The 20,099-nt window shown below is 55.3% G+C and overlaps 6 protein-coding genes across 6 annotated transcripts; 2 read left to right on the forward strand and 4 right to left on the reverse strand.

Moving 5' to 3' along the window:
- Positions 1 to 1,578: 1,578 nt before the first annotated feature.
- On the forward strand, positions 1,579 to 4,161 carry VTJ04DRAFT_7987 (uncharacterized protein; the record flags this gene model as incomplete). The annotated part of the gene is made up of 6 exons (XM_069366373.1): positions 1,579 to 1,721; positions 1,782 to 2,475; positions 2,575 to 2,594; positions 2,647 to 2,787; positions 2,863 to 3,424; positions 3,853 to 4,161. The coding sequence occupies 6 exons, from the start codon at positions 1,579 to 1,581 to the stop codon at positions 4,159 to 4,161; spliced, it is 1,869 nt and encodes a 622-aa protein (XP_069217315.1).
- A 52-nt stretch (positions 4,162 to 4,213) lies between these two features.
- VTJ04DRAFT_7988 (uncharacterized protein) lies at positions 4,214 to 4,435 on the reverse strand (the record flags this gene model as incomplete). The annotated part of the gene is made up of 1 exon (XM_069366374.1): positions 4,214 to 4,435. The coding sequence occupies one exon, from the start codon at positions 4,433 to 4,435 to the stop codon at positions 4,214 to 4,216; it is 222 nt and encodes a 73-aa protein (XP_069217316.1).
- Positions 4,436 to 4,468: 33 nt separating this feature from the next.
- Positions 4,469 to 6,614, reverse strand: VTJ04DRAFT_7989 (uncharacterized protein; the record flags this gene model as incomplete). Its single annotated transcript, XM_069366375.1, has 3 exons — positions 4,469 to 6,205; positions 6,269 to 6,439; positions 6,501 to 6,614. 3 exons carry the CDS (start codon positions 6,612 to 6,614, stop codon positions 4,469 to 4,471), a joined length of 2,022 nt encoding a protein of 673 aa, XP_069217317.1.
- Positions 6,615 to 6,679: 65 nt separating this feature from the next.
- On the reverse strand, positions 6,680 to 7,768 carry VTJ04DRAFT_7990 (uncharacterized protein; the record flags this gene model as incomplete). Its single annotated transcript, XM_069366377.1, has 2 exons — positions 6,680 to 6,869; positions 7,731 to 7,768. 2 exons carry the CDS (start codon positions 7,766 to 7,768, stop codon positions 6,680 to 6,682), a joined length of 228 nt encoding a protein of 75 aa, XP_069217318.1.
- Positions 7,769 to 14,717: 6,949 nt separating this feature from the next.
- On the forward strand, positions 14,718 to 15,044 carry VTJ04DRAFT_7991 (uncharacterized protein; the record flags this gene model as incomplete). Its single annotated transcript, XM_069366378.1, has 2 exons — positions 14,718 to 14,739; positions 14,812 to 15,044. The coding sequence occupies 2 exons, from the start codon at positions 14,718 to 14,720 to the stop codon at positions 15,042 to 15,044; spliced, it is 255 nt and encodes an 84-aa protein (XP_069217319.1).
- A 107-nt stretch (positions 15,045 to 15,151) lies between these two features.
- On the reverse strand, positions 15,152 to 18,514 carry VTJ04DRAFT_7992 (uncharacterized protein; the record flags this gene model as incomplete). The annotated part of the gene is made up of 7 exons (XM_069366379.1): positions 15,152 to 15,782; positions 15,841 to 16,144; positions 16,212 to 17,604; positions 17,666 to 17,836; positions 17,914 to 18,081; positions 18,142 to 18,284; positions 18,445 to 18,514. 7 exons carry the CDS (start codon positions 18,512 to 18,514, stop codon positions 15,152 to 15,154), a joined length of 2,880 nt encoding a protein of 959 aa, XP_069217320.1.
- Between the last annotated feature and the right edge of the window lie 1,585 nt (positions 18,515 to 20,099).

The following is a 20,099-nucleotide window of genomic DNA, read 5'->3' on the forward strand; positions in this document are numbered from 1 at the left end:
GCGAGCCGATGTAGAAGCCGGGCGAGGGTCGGACACGGACGGCGGTGGGTTTGGGCGCGGCAGCGGAGGGAGTTGCGGCTGGAGGGTATTTCGTAGCGGTCGGGCGGCGGTTGTTGGCGAGGTCAACGGCGGCAGAAGCGGGGGATTGTCGGAGGTGGGGGAGCGCTGGATGGAGGTCTGGAGGGGGGTTTGGTCTGCCACGGCGATGGAGTTTGGTTCTGCGGGACCGAGGTTCGCTCCCGCAGGACGTGGACTGGGATTCTCGCAAGTGCTGAAGGGATGAGTGGACGGTTGGGACGTGGGTGGGTTGGACGGGAGGGATGAAGAATGGCGACAGCGTGGACGGTTCGAGGTCGCTGATAAGGCGGTGTTTGGACGGCAGCTGGGCAGGCCAGGTGAGAGCCGGAGAGAGCGGGTCTTGAGGTCCGCGGTGGAGGAGCCCGGCCGCCACTCAGGTCGGGTGCTTTGGTGGACCGCAAAGCCGGAAGTGGGAATATGGAGCTGAGAGCGTTGTGTTTGGATCCGGTCTTTGAAGCGCTGAGGAGTGTGGCGAGCCGGAGCTGTTGGGCTCGCAGTGACTTGGAACGGAATCTCGGGAAGTCAGGAAGGTGGCATAGGTCAGGGAGTCGGCAATGCGTCAGAATGTATGTGGTGATACAAGAGGGGCGAATGCTTGGTAAGAATGACGGGTGGGAATGCAGAGACGTTGAGGTGTGAGCGATGAATGACCTGGATGTACAGACGAGCAGTAACTTGACCCATCCGAAAGACCCCAACCTGAAGTCGAGAGTTACGCCTGCATGTCGTCAAGCTTCCGAGGCCCACTTTTCTCCGCTGCCAGCCTGTTTCTTGGGCCTTCTTTGGTCAAGCCAAGTACGGTTTGGATCATGTGATTGGCTGCAGCTCCTCCCAAGTGCCCCTGCTGTGGCTTGCGGCGCTGCGGTCTGCACCTCAGTGGTGGGCAGGTGGACAGCTCACCAACTCCAGGTCACCACCAGGCCACCACTGCGGCTGCATCAACGGACATCGGACCTAAGGACGGGCAAGACCGGGCGGACTATCACCACTGAGGTGACTGCATGTGCTTGTCCATACAAGGAACTTTTGGCGTATACAATGTTGGCTCATCCAGAGATTTTTCAAGGTTTCTCCTGAAGCCTATCTCTCGACTTAGGTGTGATTGTCATGGTCAGGTCGACGAGACCTCAGGACCCGAAGATGGATGCTGTATAAGGTAGCGGGACATGTCAAGCTTGGACTCGCTCTTTGAGGAAGCACCGGACCGTTTTGTAGGTCAGATACTCTGTACTCGAACATGTTTGCTCCTGCTCTTGTTTCCTCGGCGTTAGTAAAGGCAACAGCCATCTCAGGGACATGACCAATCTCACCATCGCCAACATGGAGCAGGCCGAGGACCTTCAACTCCTCATCCAACATCTTGACCAAGTTCCGTCCAAACCTAGAAGCGTATCCCAAACAGCGCTATGTTGAGGCATCATTGATAGCCAACATCCCTATTTTTTTTCTAATATCCACAAACCCCAGCGTTTCCATTCCAACCTACGGAGTACCTCAGCGATGCCACACTTCCCCTTACTCATCGGCCGCCGGCGCCCGTCCATCTACCCCCATAGCACCCGGATCCGCGCCCAGCTCTGCGACCTCCGCACTCGAGACTTCTTTGACAGGGGGTTCTCTCTCATCAAGCAGTGCCGTGACCAGTAACTATCCTAGACAAGTCCGAGTCCCTTCGTAGTACGATGTACTAACACAGAAGCTAGGGAGGCCGACCTGAATGAAGGAGTCCGAGTCTTCGCCCGCAAAGCCACCTCCTACACTTGCTGGTCCGAAACAAGCCGTTGCGCCGACAAACACCTCCGCGCGCTGAGGACTCGGAAATGTCGCGACAATTACATCCCCTTGAAGGAAATCAACCACAGCTCTCTTGGCGACGTGATCCTGGTGCACGAGATATCTGACCACCGCTTCTACGCCATCAAATGTATCCCCAAAGAACCCGCCACCTACTGGACCTCCCAGCCCGAGAAGCACTACGCCTTCGCCCGCGCCGAGCGCGACGTCATGGCCGAGTCCGACGGCAAATGGCTGGTCAAGCTGCGCGCCGCCTTCCAGGACGCTCACCGTCTGTATTTGGTCATGGACTACTTCCCCGGAGGTGATCTGGGCAAGCTTCTCGAGAACCACAAGCAACTATCTGAGAGGGTCACGGCATTCTATGCGGCAGAGATCACTCTGGGTCTCGAGGCCCTTCACAAGATGGGCTACATGCACCGCGATCTCAAGCCCGACAACATCCTCATCGCTGCCGACGGCCATGTCAAGATTGCTGACTTTGGCTTCGCTAAAAGCCAGCGCGCCATCCACAACAAAAAGTATTATTGCGAGCTCCTCAGGCGAGCTCGCTTGGGGAAGGGCACCAAGTTCCCCGAACCGCCGCAGCCTAAACCTCGTATGGTCAATGGTGACTTCCACGCAAGCTCGCGCCTAGGAACGCCGGGATTCATTGCCCCTGAAGTTCTGCGCCAGGGGCCGTATTCATTCGAAGTCGACTAGTGGTCCCTCGGCGTCATAATGTATGTCCTCCAACCCCATCCCAAAAACCCTAACTAACCACTGCTCATCCAGTCACAACTGCGTCTACGGCCAACCCCTCTTCCCCGGCTACAGCAACGAGGAAATCAACCACAAAGCGCGCTTGTGGGAGCAACGCCACATGTACCACCAGCCCGGGAGCCGCTTCTCTCACATTAAGGACCTGATTCTGAGGTATTTCCTCCCGCCTTCCATAACTATCCACCCCGTCAACCCACGCCCTGGCTAATCCCCTTTTCTCCCTCACAGACTCACCGCCCACTGTAGCTGCCGCCTCGGCCGCCGCGGCGCCCAAGAGGTAAAACAGCACCCCTGGTTTTGGGGAACCAACTGGTCCACCCTCCATCTCCGGCCCCCGCCCATCCAGATCTACGTCGACCGCTCCATCAACAACGTCCCCCTCGCCCCGCGGTACGGGCGCATCTGCAGTCTCGAATTTCCCACCTCCGACGACGACGACGAAGACGATGTCAACCTTTCCCTGGATGCCAGCTCAGACAGTACTACCGGCGAAGGAGGAGGAGGGGGAGCAGCCGGTGATAGTGGAAAGGCAGGTGTCAATGGCCAGACGAAGGAGAAGAATAACAAGCACGGGAAAATCTGCAAAGACAGGATCTACCCGAAACCCTGGGCCAAGATCCTCAAGCAGAAGAATATGTCCTCCAAGGAGCAGGAGGAGCAGGATGAGTTGGAGAGGCCCGAGAAGCTGCTCCCGTGGGTGGGGTACGAGTTCAGGGAGTTTCCTGGCATGGTGGAGGTGGAGGAGAGGGAGAAACAGGAGCAAAGGGAGAAGCAGGAGCAGCAGGCTTTGGTGAGGGGGTGGTTGGCCGTGAGGAAATAGCTGGGAGGATGTGCGCGTTGGCGACGGTAGGTAGACGGGCTGTCCTGTGTGGTGGTCGGGAGGCGTTGGTGGAGTTGTAGAAAGGATACTTGAATCATGCAGCGCTGCTTTGCTACGCACGTGCTTTTGAAACTGCTCAAGACTTGGGGACCAGAGCACATGCATGTATGTATACCTAACCTATGCGTGGGTATATATCGTCAAGGGTACCTACCAGTGAACTGGCACGAGACTGAACCCCCCTGGACAAACCTAGACACCTTTGGACGAAAAGTATGGGAGAGTTGCCCAACATCAACTTCCCAAGAATAGATGCGTGTGTGTGTACAAGTTAAAATCCATACATATACATAAGGTGAATACATACATGGACAATATGCCTTAGAGACCTGACCTAGACCATCTCATATCCCTCATCTCTCCGCGCCATCCCCCATCTCCCATCCCCGACCCCAGCGCCCCAGCGCCTCCAACCCAACCTTCCTCCCGTCCCTTCCCACGGTCCGGTCCATCCATCCACCCATCCGTCCGTCCGTCCGGCCCATCCGATCCGTCCAGTCCATCAAATGCTCAAAATAGGTTCCCAATCCATCCTCCCATCCCAACCGAGAATACATCAAGAATCAACAAATGAACAAACATGTGAAAACGAAATAAAAACGCCCAAGATGCTCCGGTCCCATGGATTCTTTCTCTCCCGTGCGTAACAGAAGCAAATGGTAGAAAAGTAGTAGTAGTAACAGTACGTAGTAAAAGGTCCTATGATGATAAACAACACAAACACAAAAACGCCGGTCGATGATGCTGTGATGATGGTGTCTTCATATTCCGAAAGGAAGAGTCATCCCGTTGGCGGAAGAAAAACGAAATAGAAAATGGGAAAACGTAAATCTCGAAAGATGTGACACGAGAAGCGGGTAATCTGGAAACGGTGAAGGGGTGAAGGCATGCAAAGACACGTCCAACCCCCACCCCGGCCATCACCTCCCCACATGTGAGCGTGCAAAAAGTCATTCAAACAAACCCGCCCTCTCCCGCTCCAAACACGCCCATGCTCCCTCGCCAAACGCACCGATCCCGTTCCGGCATCGGCGGCGGCGACCTCGGCGACTGGGTCGCCCTAGGATGGAGGTGATGCAGATGCTGAGGAGGAGATTGCGGTGCCTGATAGTGGTCGGGATCGGCGCAGTAGCTGGTGCGGCGGCTGGCGGACCCGGCAGCGGCAGCGTTGGTGTGCATGGCGAGCAGACTGCTCGTGGTGCTCAGGCGGCGGGTAAACTCGGAGAAACTGAGGCGCTTAGAGCTCGAGGTCGACAAGCGCTTCTCGTGCGTGGGGCGGTGGACGGCGGAGGGAGAGCCCGGGGTGAAGCTGAACCCGGTGACGGCTTCAGGGTTCCGCGGTGTGTCAAGGGGGTTGGAGGAGGGTATCAGGGGCTGGAGCTGAGGCTGGCTGTGCGTCCGCGGAGACATGCTTGGCCTGCTTCGTGTTTTGGCGTAGCCCGTTTGAGGCCGAGGAGCTGGAGCGAACTCATTACTGGACAGTGCCATGAATGCCTCGTGGTTGTAAATTGGTGGCGCCCGTGGAGATTGAACGCGCGGGGAGGCCGGAGTCCGCGGTACTGGCTCATATCTCCCTGAGATGTAGTCCAAGGGCCGCTGAGTTGAGGTTGACGAGAACCTGTCATCCATATCAGCCTCATTGGCGAAGTTTTCGCTGTCGTCGTCTGAATCCGAATCGTCGGATTCTGATGAAGAGTCGACCTCAAAGGCGCTCTTCGGTTCCGAGTTTGATGTCATTGAGGCAGCAGCAGTTTCCGACTTTGTCTTGGCCTCCTCCGCCTCCCGCTGCTTCCTCTTCTCATCCATTTCTTTCATGAGCGCCTCGAACCGAGCGAGCGAACTTAATTTGTCCTCCCCCGGAATCTCCTTATCCGCACCGGGAATACAGCGGAGCTGGAAGGCCCTGTCCAGGATGGTCTCGCGGGGCGCGGGAGCCGGCGCTGGCGCCAGGTCTGAGACCGCCGGAATCTGCGCCTGCGTCTGCGAGCTAACACTGCCATCGCGAGCCCGCATCGGAGAACTCAGGGCCGACGACCTGCCCTGCGCCACGGTCCAGCCTTCAATGAACTCCCCATGATAATCCCCAATCGTAGTCGCAGGAGACGGGAGATCTGCTGGGAGGATACCCGGAAAGCCGTGGAAGCCACCGGACTGCTGCTGGTTCATGCTGGTTTGCGATGAAAGATCACTCCTCTTCGAACGCAGGCTAGGAGCATCGGAGAACGTCAGAGGTCTTTCACGGCTGGAATAAGTCTGGGTAGAGCTCTTGGCGGAAAAGCCAGCTCGTGACCCATGGCCGCTGCTTGGCCGCGCGGACAGATCCGAAAGCTCCCTCGGTCTCAGCGAAAACGGATCGATGAAGCTGGGCGTCAAGGGCGTCAGAGGGTTCGTGAATGACCTCTCTGGGAGATGGGGCTGGATCAGCTGCTGAATGAAGCGGACCCAATCGTTCAGGGTGGGATGCTCATCGGCAGGGCGAAAGAGAAGCGTGGTTGGTCCAACATCCTTCGGGGTCGCGAAACCGGCTGTCCTGCTCGAGCGCCGCTTCCGGGCCTTCTCTGCCTGCGGGTCTGGCAAGACCGTGATAACCATGGTCGGGAGCGCGGGGCCCTGCTTTCGATGAGAGAGCATCTGGAGCTGGCAATCGGAAATCAGGCTGAGGGGATACTGCTGCAGTACTTCGGTGTCGCTCTGTGGTGAATCGGATGGTAAGGCTACGTGCTCAGCGTCAACCCGTTTCTTCAGTCGACTCACCCTCTGTTTGTAGATGGACAGGAAGAAGCCTTGAGACGGCGTTCTTGAGAGGGGAGTCGAGATGCGGTTGGACGGCACACGGCTTGCAGGAGTGCCGGGCATCCCGGGAGTCGCGGGAGTCGGAGGCGGTTGGTAGTCTCTGTATGCGCTTCCAACACAAACAAACCGTGTCTACGCAGACCTGTCAGCGTTTGTCCAGGTTTTGCAAATCCAATGGCGCTCCTAAACACACCTTCCACGTGGATTTTCCAATAATGGTGCCTCGATCAGGAGGTATACTGAGATATCCCTCCATGGACTGCACCGGCATTGTTGTCGGCAAGCTGCCTCTCCTGTCGAAAGCCATGGCGGGACGTGGTGGCAGCCCGGTGAGAGGGGCTGGTCGAGGACGGGAATCAAGGGTATTAGCCATTAATAGGGACGCATATCGAAGGTGAGTACGGCTCGCAGGCGGAGAAGTGTTGTCGATGGTCGGTATCGTGGTCGCCCTCGTTCGGGAATCGTCAATCGAAAGGGGTAAATGAAAGTGTGGATCTCGGCAACAACGTTATCGCTATCGAGTCGGGGTCCAAGTCCAGGGCACGAGTAGACGATTATGCTTCTGAGGATGCTCTGTCAAGCACAAAACAATGAAAGCGACAACAAACCTCCCAGTGCAAATCAGTACCAAAGAAACCTCCACGGAATAAGACGAAACGCAAAACACGTGGATGGGAGAGAATCCAAGTCTGAAAGTCCCGAAAATCCGGAGCGGAAGGGAAGAAAGGAAGTCGAATGGGAGGTGCTGCTCCCAAAAGTGAAAAGCCAACCCGGGCTAGCAGATCATCGACACGGAAAGGCGTGGGGCGAGATTAATGAAGGTTTCCCGAAGCAGCAGAGAAGATGGAGCGGACTGGGGCCGAGCAGGGGCCTGCGGTCTCGGCGGAGGTACGTACCACAACGACCCACCAGGCCCAAACCAAAGATGGTGGCAGTAGCGACAGGGGAGGTGGAACCGGGATCAGGGCGCCAAGGCTAAGAGTGGAAAGGAGTGGGGAAAGAGAAAGGTGAGAGACCCACTCTTCTTTCCTCAAGCGCAGCTGATCGACGGGACTTGGCGGGGACCACGGGGACTTCCAGGTCGTTGCAGAGAAACACCCACCAGACAAGGTGAACAGAGAGGTGAAACGCCCATTGCATCTCACGGACTTCCTTTCAGTCGTATCGGCTTGCTTTTTTTCCCCATCAGTCCTTGGAGAAACGGGAGAGTGATCAGCATCTCCAGCTGTGCCTGCATTGACTTAATGTACCCCAGACGTGACGCTCTTGCTGTTCATCAACACAACTGTCCTCGCGCGGTACCTATCGCGACAAGTTGCCAGAGAACAACACCAACAACACAAGGTCTAGATCCGATGAAGCCGGCCTTGGCCAATTCCCAGCCCAGCCATCCTGGAGTCCTCGGCGACGTCCCAGCACGGACCGTATCGACCTGACGCCGAATGCCACGCATGCCACCATTGACAGCGGCTCAGGAAGACCAGGGCTGAAGCTGTCAAACAGTCTGCTTGTGCTTTTGGATCTTCGACAAGCCCTGATGAAGAAGGCCAATCCCGCATCCCCCCGGCTCAATCGCCCGCGGACGTCGTCGTCGGGGTGGGGCTTTTTTCGCTGCTCAGGCCCGTCGGGTGGATCGGTGGGGATGGAGGCTCGGGCTAAACCCGTCCTGGAGAAGGCGGTCACCCGTGCGTTTGGCGGATGAGCACCTGTCGGCTGCTCACGAACGCATCCGTTTGCCTCAGAGTTGCCTGGATGAGGGACGGATAGGCGAGAGCGAATACGTGACAACATCTTGAAGCTTTGAGGCTTCTAGCTTCGAGGAATGCATCTCACCTACTATGTTGTCAAAGCTTCTGCCGGACGACGATGAACTTGTCTGGCACGACCTTTCCAGAGCATTCAAAGCTGCCGGTGCAAGATGGCCGTTGCACTGCGACCCTGTCCGTTCTTGCGCCCCGCCTGAGGTGCGGCTCCGGAATCTTCCCCCAGGAATGTGAAAAGGGGATCTTGACGGGACATGCAGAAGCGAGCCCCCACGCCAACAACAACACAACAGTGCAGCGCTGTAACGGTAATGGCATCATTCCGTTCTTCTTTGCAGCTTGTTGACACCAGAAGTGCCCTTCGCTTGCGTCGGAAACGTCCCGTTCAAAGAGTGAGCAAATCCAAGTCCGAGTCGATGTGGGAGGGGAAAGAAAACATGCCCACACTGCCGTTGCTAAATGCCGTTCGCTGGCTGCTGCAGGTCGCCGTCTGCCTTTGGCCGGCTTGGTCGAACCTGGGAATCCCCCCTAGTCAAAAACCATGTGGTTTGTCTGCAGGGAGCACGGACCTCAGAACCTGCGTCTTGGGGGTGATTGGACAGCTGTCGACACCAAAGACGCGAAGCAACGAGCTAAAACAAGAACAGTCCCAAGGCCAAGCCGACCGCCAGAGAGGCAAATTGCATCAGAAGGCGAACACCGCAACGGTGATGTTGCCTCAGCACAACACAACCGCCACACAAGATGGGAAGAAGACAGGTCACAATTGGTTCTATCAGCAATCAGCGCATCTCCCCGCCACAGCCTTGATGGCGACAGGCAACGGTGAACGTTCGATATCTGCGGGTTCTCCACGTTGTACAGGCTGACCGCATAGTCACGATGCAGAGCAACCCTCCAAAAAATGGTGTGGGTAACACGACCTCGACGAGACGAGGAAGACGACCCAAGTACATGTCCATACTATGCCAACCAAACTTTCCGGTGTCGGACGTGTGTGACTCGGCCACACACTTTTGACACCTTCCAAGACAAACGGCCACCGTCAGACTGATGGTTCAACCTCTTCTCATCAGTCTTAAGTCCAAATAGATGGCCGGAAGGAAATCCAGTGCATCGTCCGAATTAAATGCCGGCACAATGATATCGGAATCAACTCGCGTTTGCGTCCACGTCGCAACTATGGCCTCGATAACCTGCTTGAATGGGCGCTCTGCAGGATTGCGGTGAGGATGCACCTATGTATGTCCGAACAAACTCGCTGTCTCAAGAGTTCAAGCAACAAACACGCAATGAGTGGGATGCGGTCTCAGCACAATGCCGTCCTCTCGTCCTGCCCAGCCACGTTTTCGACCGTACTTCTACTGCTCCCTGCAATGTCCTCAGCGGCATGCAACGCTTCGAAGCGGGATGCGTTCCATGCAGGCCCTGCGGGTTCGGGCAGCGAGAACCAGTAACACTATGAGTAGTTCCTCCAAACTTCGCTGTCGGTCATGCATCCGAAGCGTGAGAACCTATGCAGGACCAGTTGTTCGTCATCAAGACCCGGGTTTACAGCGGGTACTGTTGAGGTGCAGCGGCACGGGGCCCGACTCGTCCGCTTCCGGCCACACCTAAGCATCGGTATGTATCGGTATCCATGTGGCTTCAGCGCCACATGATGCGGCGGTCTGCAAGAAATCCAACTTGGAATCTGCAAGGACAATGAAGAATAGCGTCGTGTACGGTCGGGCAATGCAGGCATCTCTCTGTCATACCTAGATGAAGGGCCCAAACATGCGTGATACATCTGCGCATTGGGCGTCGTGCGACTGCCGCGCATTTTGAGTCCTTCACCCGGCTGCAGTTGTGACGGCCATCTAGTTGAAGTATGAAGTATTACTCTATCACAAACCGACCACCTTCTTAAGACGGCAAGGACCCGAATATGGATAATATCAAACACTCAATAACCACCTCACCTGGCGTCCTTCTCCTACCACCTGGCATACCGACCTTTGGATGACAAGAGAGCCAAGCGATCTCTAACGGACTCGAGGCCCTTCGGTCCTGACTCATGTCCATGACAAGATCACCTCAACGGAATGTTGCAGGGACGGCGCGCGACTGTAGTACAACAACTCGCCATCTCACTTTTCCACAATGCTTACCTAAGCTCACTCTCACTCTCATCAACCCCCCTGGCACAACACTCGCCACCTCCCTTCTGCGCCTGCAAGGCACAAGTATTCGGCGAGACGGACGGTATCGGCCGTTCTGCGGGGCGTCTTTTTTTGCTTCTCGCCTCACACTCACCCTTGCGCCGCAACGGTCGGCTTTTTTGTGGAGGGATGGTTTTGGTGTAGGATTGTTCGCCTCATTACCACGTGCTCGTCACCACCATCTCGTTCGCTCGCCAAACGTCTCCTTCCAGGGCTTGGTTTCCCGGTTTTCTTGACAGATATTTTCGATCGCTTGCCGAGCGGAAGAGACCGAAGATTCCTACGCTGCACTGACGCTACACCGTAAATGGGCCATAGATCCCTGTGCCAGGATGCTGGTGAGATTCCGGAGGTGACATCCGCAGCGATCCTGCTACCATCTGACGGAACGATGACGGTGATCCGAAACGCTGACAAAGACATAAGTAACCAGTTATCAAAAATCAGCGGGAGGAAATCCCACGATATTTTGTTGTTTCCCCTGCTGTTAAACACAACTGTATTTTAGCAATGGTCGTCCTCCCATACACCTTAGATATTCCAACTCTGTCCTATGCTATAACTAATAGTGGTACACGATCGATCGTCGGCCCGCTCGGCCCAATTCGCTGGCAACATCACCGTCAGTGCCACACGCTAGTGAATAGTGCTGCGCAACATCAACCACGCCGCGCTCGTGCCGGGACCGTTGGCATGGATCAGGAGATCTCCAGGGCACACGCTCCCAAACTACGGTGTAGTGTACTAACTTAGACACTATGAGTTGAACGACAAAACTTTTTTTTTCTTCCAAACTTCCATGTGTGTGCGCGCGCTGAATGGTGCCAGCTGCCGCGGTTAACTCAGCGCCTTAGCGCTCGCCACTTGCGCGGTCAAACCGAATACCTAGGTGAATGGCTTCGGCCATCTCGGTCTTGGTGTCAAGTGATGGCTGGTCCCATTGTGAATGGGATGGTGGGGGCATGGAAGTTTGCATGGTTATGGAGTAGTACCTGTTGACCGGCTGCCTCCTCCTTCCTCCACACTGTCAGCTGTTCACTGTAGATGGTGGGACGCTGAGCCAGGTATGAAGAAAAAGGTCGCCCATGGTGTACTGTATACGTCCTGTACATGCATGAACTCCGTACGTACATACATACCTAGGTATCAGGGCAGGATTGACCTAACATCTCCCCAGCAGAGCCTCCTTCTGTCAACAGTTCCCATGGGGATGGACGCTGCGCCTAGAGTATGTACCCACATAGTTTGGACACGCGAAACAACGCTTTCTTCACTTCAGCTCGCGCTCGCTCGACATCCTCAGATCCTAGCGCGTCCCGCCTGTTCGGGCTCTAACCCAGCACTATCGACGGCTAAAACATGTTAGTGCGGCGAGAAAAAATCGCCGATGGTTGAGCGTTAGGCTGACCCAAGCGCGCGGACAGTGCTTGTGCGCTCGCAAGCAATCACCAAATCCAACAAGCCCTGACAGAAAAATCTGGCAAATCGTGCCCGAGACGAGACGAGCCAAGCAAGGTTGACCGGGCCGTTTTCTCGGTGTTTTGCCCAGGAGTTATGTCCCTGAGCCAAGTCTTGAGTAAGTAGGTAGTTAACCTAGAAGCACTGGGCCACATCCACCAACAACGAATGATGGCGGAGTGAGCCCCAGTTTTTCACATGCCCGCCTCCTTCACCGTGGGTAAGTAAGTGGATATCCTCCCACTCAGTGTCATCAGTGGGGGTTCTCATCCCACGACAGCTTGAGCCTCATCTCTGACCTCCACTGTGATGTCGTGATGCTCAACGTTGTTGAGATGAGTATCACCATCCCCCCCAAAAAACACCACTGCAGCATGATCAAACGAAACCTCAGCTGGCGAGCAGCTTACCCAAAACGGCCCGTCCGTCCTGAGGTTGAGTACAGAGCACACTGACTCGTGCGCTCCCGCTATGTTTTCGAGTCATGTTGATATCAGGGGCATGAACACTAGCAGCAACACAATATCAGGTAAAAAGGCCAAGTGATCTAATCACCCTGTTACGAAGTCCACTCCGTAAGACTGCTTTTATGGGAGTTGCTCTCAAGCGACTAACGGCTTTTTCTTTGTTGAGGCTGATTGATCTCCGACGTCCGCGCGCGCTGACTCGGGGATTGGGATGTCGAGGTGAAGTGAAGTGAAGCGAGGCAAGGCTGTGGACGGCATCTTCCGCCGACGTACATTTTGCCTCCCCATCTGTTCTTCACAGACGGAGTAGCACGCAATGTCTTGTTGTCAGGTTACATCCCCGTCCCCATGTCCAAGACCATGGTTCAGGAACCCGGACGGATGGATGGATGGATGGATCGCTCCGATAGTTGCCTACCAAGGGATCTTAGGTACCTGCCTTAGCTGCGTGGAACATCGTGGATTCAAGATCCAGGCACACAGTCAGGTCTCGACCTTCTGTCTGTCTACAGAAGATCGAGCCAGCTAGCTAGCGATAGGAATTTCTTCGGGCGGTGGGCCTTGTTTAATGAAGTCTAAAGTCCAAATCCGACGGAGTACGGGGCACAGCCCAGGCTAGGACAATGTCAAAACCTACCTAACGGGGAGAGAGATGAAAGGTGGAGAGGCCGACCTAATCGCACGGAACTCTCTCCGCTCCGCGTAACGCAAACGGCAAAAAAGTCAACATCACTGGATCAGCGCACCATGTATTCTACTCCAGATCATGGGCTCTTGGGTGAGTTAGTGTAACTCCTACTACTGCAACCTCCAAACAACCCCCTTCGACTTCACCGATCACCACCTTGCTCTGCCCATCTCCGATACCCAGAAGACCCCTTGCTGTCCCCTGCTCCTCAACCCCGCGGTTGAGATGGGGCCCTTCCTGTATGGAGATGTTCCTCTCCACCGACCCCCACCCCCCCCCCCCAAAATAAGTTGGGGGCGCAGCTCTGGAGCATGTGGGTTGACTTGGTAGAGCTGTGAAATCTTGACTCCATAGGTATGGTAGGGGCCTATGTACCGTACATGCGAACGAAGTATGGACGTACATCCATGGTGCTCGTTGACTGATGAGCCTCACGCCCTCGACCCTCTCCCACTGCTTATTCATGTCAAGTTGAGGGTAACTAGCAGTAAAAAGACATTAAGAGAATCAGGCAACCTTGTTCATACCTCACTAGGCTACCGTGTCCGGGGAGGTACTGAATAATGCCTGGGTATTTGAAAAAACACATCCATTTTCCCGGGTTTCGTTTCCGTCAAAGCGGGCAGACCGGAGGGGCCACATCACAAAACAACAATTTCATCATAACCAGTACGGGATGTACATGCGTGGCAAGTCGCCAAAACCCTCGAACCCTCACAGTCCCAAATACCGAATCCCGAATCCCACACCCATCCGAGTACCTCCCCGACCTTCGTTCTTGTGTATCTCGGAATGAATCCGGCATAACGATTCAAACGAACAAAACTTACCTACCTCCCCATCACCATCATCAATACCACCATCTCATCCAATGCGGTCTCACCGTAATTGCCTACGCACGAGAATGAGATTGAAGAAAACCGTTTGAGCAGCCCCCAGCCTGGATGATCCCTCCAACACATATATACACAAAAGTTAGTTAGTACCTCCCTTGTTAAATCGGGGCATGAATTGTCAACCATCCAATCTTCTGACTGGCCAAAATGCAAAAGAAGAACGATTACCTCCACCGTAGGTGGAGTTGTGGTGGCGAGAGAGGAGGAAGAGACTAAAGTCTTCCTTCACTACCGTCTCCTCATACCCTCATACTCCGTACAGGCTCTTGGATGTACGTATCTATGTATGTACAACTTCCTCCCTGGTAGCGGGGAGGTAGTTACCTAGCTCCTTGACTCTCCATGCCGTGGATGGGGCACCTATTTCAGATTTACCTACTCAATGTCAAACACCAACCCCCTAGCTGTTTTTGTGTCTCTACAAGTAGAAACGGAGTTAAGGAAGCACTGTATGGTGTATTATTCATAATCCTTCCCCATACCACTACGAATCAGACAAGCAGACTGCCCGGGGAGGTGGTGGGATAGAGACGGGAGCAAAGTATTCTCAGATACTACCAAAGAGTAGAAAGGTGGATACTAAGGCTGTGTTGTTTGTTGGTGGCGGGGTTGGGGTAGTTGAGTAAACTCAGACGAAGACAGGTGGAAAAGATGCAGTGACAGGACAAAGTCGACTTCCAGGTTGGTTTAACCTAGCGAGGGCCGAGAGTCCTCACACGCTGCCACCACTATTTTACTTCCTTTGATTACTTATTCTTTTGCTTTTCAAGGTCAAATAATCTCATATTTATCTCCGTAATACGCGAATCTCCGGCTGTCACATCCTGTAGTAGACCATGGAAGGGGGAAACAGCATGTAAAGACTCGTCAGAATACGTGCCAACATGTGCAGTTCCTGAACTGTCGAAGGCAGCCAACCCAGAGGACGTAGAATAATATGGAACAACATCCCCTCCATTGTACGACATAGCACGAACCTTCAGAATGACATACAGCGTCTCACATAGTTGGGGAGAAGGTAGCTTAGCTAGGTACTGTATTCCTCACTCATCCTTTGACGGTCCAGATGACCTACCCCTCCAAGCCCAATAATATTGGCTCGGCAGTTCGGACATTACCAAGCATCTCTAAACAGACTTCCACCCATCAGCCAGTCCATATCTCTGTTTTTCCTCTTTTCTATCCTTCGCCCAGAGAAACAAACACATACTTTGTCCCCCTAACCTACCTACCCTCTCAGAAAGAACCACCCGCCCGTCGCTAAACGCACCCAACACTCCAACCTCCCCGCCCCATATCCCAACCAAACAACCAACAAAAGCCGATACTACAAGCCGAGCACCACAAACACCACCCCGTTCTCATCCTGCCTTAAGCCAAATACGGCGCCAAGGCCGCCTTCGCCTCGGGCGTCAGCCTCTCCTCCACAAACTTGGCAATCAACCCGCCGTGGCGCTGGTTGGCCTCCTTCAGGTACTGCCCGACCCACTTATCCACCTCGACAATCTCGGGGAAATCGTCGCGGGCGCCGCGCTTGCACGTGTTGAGCGGCGTGAAGCCGATGCCGAAGCCGATGTCGTCCACGTCCGCCTCGTTGACCACCTCGTCGCCGAACCCGGCCGCGACGCGCGGCGGGTTTTTGAGCAGGTCGAGCAGGTTGTTGCACGTGAAGCCCCAGCCCTTTTGGTAGCGCTCGGCGAATGACTTGGACTCGCAGAGCGTCTTGGTGTACGAGATGACGCCGAGTTTGCGGTCGACGGGGCGCGCGAACTGCGTGGTCGTGGGGAGGATGATGGTGAGGTAGAAGGGGGTGAAGACGTTCTGCTGGATGCTCTCGGCATGGCTGATGAAGTAGTCGGCGCCCATCTTGGCCTCGCCAGCCCGTGCCGATACGAGGTGGTACAGGCGGGTCACGCGCTGCTTGAAGGAGTCGGTAGGGTTCTGCTGCAGCTTGGTGAAAAGCAGCGTGACGATGGTGGTGAAGTACTCTTGCAAGACATCCCTACAGGTTGTTAGAACAAAAGGCCGCGAAACAAAAACCCTGCTAACTAGTTACTCACCCAGTGAAGGTGCCAACGATGGCCTCGAGCACGTCCATGGCGCTCTGGTCCGTCTTCTTGCCGGCCAGGAGACGCTGGAAGATGGCGAGGAAGGGTTCCAACTTCTTGGTGCCCTTGATCTCGTCGGCGGCCTTGGGGATGATTGCGGCAATGAACCTGGCGAGGGCCGGGACATTACCCCGCGTCTCCCAGGGTCCGGGCGCCAGGACGGCCTCGATCAGCGTCTTGAAGTCGCCAGGGACCTGGTTGGACGGGTTCAACTCGAGAAGGAGAGAGAAGATCTGGAAGACGAAGGGGACGAATTCTGCAAGCCAAAGGGTTAGAAACGTGATTTTGACTGCGTTTAACCTGACTGCTAAGAGGGCACTCACCAGAAACGTCCTCATTGAGGATGGCGGCAAACGGTGTCCACAGCCGGGCAAGCAGATCCAGCTTGGGGGAGCTGCTGCAGAACCTGACAAGGGCACCGATGGCCTCGAAGTGGTAGTAATAGAATCGGGGGTTGCTGGGGTTCTCCTTGATGATGTTTGTGATGGCGATGAGATGGTTCAGGACGCTCTCGGCGCCGCAGTCAAGAATGGCATCCTTCATGACGATCAGGACCCTCATGATGCAGCGCATAAGGAACTCGTTCTCCTGCAGCTTGGCAGATGAAGTATCCTTTTCGATGAGAGCGAAGAGGTGCTCAAGGAGATCCTTGGCATAGGGTTGGATATCCGTACGCGGGAACAGGTGTTGACCTTGAGCATCCGTCAAAAACAAGACGCGCTCGACGGCGATGGCGGCGTATGTGTAAACGACGTAGTTGGGGGAGGCCAGGTTCTGGATGAGAGGTTGCATGACCGTGACCCATTGCTGCTTGTTGAGCTGGCTACGGAAGGTGTAGAGGTACTTGATGGCATCAACCTTGGAGATGGGGTGGCCGGCTTCCGAGAGCAGGTCCGTTGCGATGTTGTGCTCGAAGAACTCGACAACGTTGACGTAGCTGTTGACCGTCTTGACACCGTGGGCAGCCGTGACGGCACCCTTGGCAGCGATTGCGATGAACAGGTACACGGCCGTATCCTTGGCCTTCCAATCCGTCTTTCCGGCCTCGAGATAGTGGTTGATGTAGCGGAACACGACCTGCGATACGAGTGCCTCGAAGTGCTCAAGCAACTTCCTCAGGAAGTCGGTCGAGGCTCGCCTCCTTGAGTCCGTGTCGGAGCCCTCGAGGTCACGGCGGATGAACTCGATGGGCTCGTCTTCGAACATCTCAATGTCGGATTCCCGAAGTGCCACGTTGGGGAGGATCACCTTCTCAACGATGGTGCTCAAGATCTCCTCCTTGTTGAAGATCTCGGCATGGGGGCGAGACGAGGCGACAGCCGTCAGGAACTGCAAGGCCTTGCTGGTGAGGTTGTCATAACGCTTCTCCGGGCCAACGCTCGAGAGCACGGTCCAGACGTTATTGGTAAATTCTTGGACGTAGCGGCCGAAATCGTCGTCGTACTTGTTGGTGAAGAGCTGAAGCACATCGCAAATGTCAGACTTGAGGGTCTCGAGTTGGGTGGCCTCATCCTCCTCGCCGTCGAAGAGTGGGTTCGTGTAGGTGAGGTATTTGTGAAGGAGCACCGTGATGGGCTGGAGGTGTGTCTCGATGATGGGCGGAATGTCCTGGCAGCAAAGGTCGTACAGGATGCGGACGAGAAGGCTCATTGTGTCAAGCCATCCTTTGAGCGGCCCCTCGTTGGTCTTGTTGGCTTCAATCTGCTGGTCGGCGATCTGAAATGCTTCTGTCAACACCTGAACACCCGCCACACGGGTTGAGTTCCCGGAGTCTTACGCTGAGGAGTTGGATAAACGGCTCGCCAAAGGTGCCGACGACGTGCAGGATTTCGCGGTTGAGATCGTTGGACTGGAACAGGGGCCTCCACCGGACGAAGATGGAGTGAGCCACCTCCAGGACGCCATTGGTAATCTTGTAGTCGGTGTTGGATAGCCGCCCGACGAGGTCCTGAGATAAGGGTCAGTGGGATGTCGGGGTTTGTCCAGGGAGAGCAAACACCACATGGGACCACGGATGGCACGTACAGCGACCAAGGTATCCCAACGCTCCCAAAAGTCTGAGTCAGCAATGATGCTGATGGCCTCGCCGAGTTGGCTTTGTATTGACGGCGGGGACGAGATCATGAGCCCGACGAGCTCCTGCTTGATGGTCTGCACCTCGGCTTCGGGGAGCTTGTACTTCCCTTCTTCGTCCTAACCGTGACATCAGCATTTTGGGAGTGACGTCGTCGGATGAAATGCGGTGATACGCACCACATAGTTATGACGGATGAAGTTCTTGAAGGCGAGAGCAGCAGAAAGCCGGGTCTTGAGGGGCTGGGAAGCAGTGCTGACGATGCTGAGCAGGGAGAGGGAATAGTTGGGCTTCTTGGCCTCCTCCTTGAGGGCGTTCTCAGCTGCAGAGAGCACCTGTTAGTATCGAATCGGTGTGGCCATTGACAGAACTCGGGCTTATATTGAGGATCTCTGGAGGAATCCGTACGAAACCGGGGCTGATATCGGAAACGGGTGTAAACGAGGGGTAGGGGTTCGTTTAGCCAAAAACAACAAACATGCCTTTGCGGTGATGCTGAGGATCCAAAGTTGCGTTTAGCAACTCGGCGATGTGATCCAAATTTGTGGCCATGACGGGCGTGTTTTTGCTGTCGGTTGGGATTGCAGATGATGCCTGGAATCGGAGTAGCGGAGAGGGAAGGGAAGACGATGTTGGATGAAGTCTCGTCTCTTGAGGTCCCAGAGCTAGGGAGAAAACAAAACACCCAGAAAAGGGTTGATGGTTGCCGAGCTGTGGTGGAGGGGAGCTATTGGCTGGTTTCGCTTCTTTCTGGAAGCAAACAGAGAGGAGCCATGCCCGGGCCGGCTTATCGATAAGCAACCAACATCGTATCAGGGCCCACCTTACAAAAAAAGTGGGGTTCAATTCCCGACCCGGACAAGGTCTCTGGTCAGGCCCAGGCAAGCAAGAGAAAAAAAGTGGAGATCGGAAGACGTCCACGAGCCGCCCCTCCTCCATTGAGCTCAACCCTGGTGCGTGCAGCTCTCTCCATTTTTCATTCATCTGCCACCTGCAGCTCATGTGAATGCGCACTCCTGCATAGGTGGGCTTGAAGCGATGCTGCTCCCGTCTTTAAATTCCTGCCTGTTTGCTTAAAACATCCATGCACATTCCGTCTTTCACATCTCGGCCGTGAGCCATTCTTGTACACCAGGACGACGGATTATCTCAGCGTCTCTAAGACGAGCTGCCTCATCTGGGAATCCCAAGCCTAGGTCCACCACCTCAGATAAGTCGACCTGGAAGCCATCGGGGGCTTCTCTATCAGCCGACACCTATCACCACCCACCTACTCAAGAAACCATATCACGCCCAGTCATATAACGGCCATCCTTTCCCGTCAATACCCGGTCGACGTCCGCCAATGATAAACTCGTCCCTGACGGTATCCCGGCCAAGATTGTGTTGAACGGGGCGCCGGGCTCTCACTGGACTGAGGAGCCGTCTTTGTGTCTCCTGCAGCAGCGCCCGGCTGGATCCATCGGACCGGGGCTGCCACACGCCGACAGCAGAAACGGACCACCGCCGCCCCGTCGCCTTCCGTGTTGATCTCGGACCCTGTGTCAATTTCCGCCCAAGGTTTCAACGTTTCAACACTACCTAACCCCCAGAAGGACGGCCGGCTTGAGGCTTGAATATTGCCGCATCTGCCTTGCTCTCTTCTTTCTGTCCTTCTCGGATCGTTCCGGACCACTCGTCCCAGACCAAAGACACACACGCCACCGTCTCTGTAACCAGGCCATCTGCTAGCCGGTCCCGTCACCTGCTTCCCGTCGACACCCGCTGGGTTTTTTGTCTTCTCTCGGGCCGCTTCTGCGCCAATTCTCAGCGTGATCTCGGCCCATTGTTGCCCATTAGGTTTATGCAACCAGCATCTTGAGCCGAGTGTAAGTGATAAGTCATCTCTCACAACTTGTCTCAGTTCTCTGTCTCTTCCATCTCGTCCACCACCCCCATGCCCTGTGTCTCCCCACAGGACATCTGCTGCCCTCCGTGGACTTCCTCCGGGCCTGTCCCGGCACTCGATGCCTCATGTCACACATGTTCTGCGTCCCGGGCAGCCGCAGAAACCCGCCGCCGAACCTAGCCCCTTTTCACCCGATCGTCCGACTCTAAAGCATGCATATGGCTGCTGCATGTTTCTGCATGTTCCTGC

The sequence above is a fragment of the Mycothermus thermophilus genome, assembly GCF_041956435.1.
Source record: "Mycothermus thermophilus strain CBS 625.91 unplaced genomic scaffold VTJ04scaffold_5, whole genome shotgun sequence".
Taxonomy (NCBI): Eukaryota; Fungi; Ascomycota; class Sordariomycetes; order Sordariales; family Chaetomiaceae; genus Mycothermus; species Mycothermus thermophilus.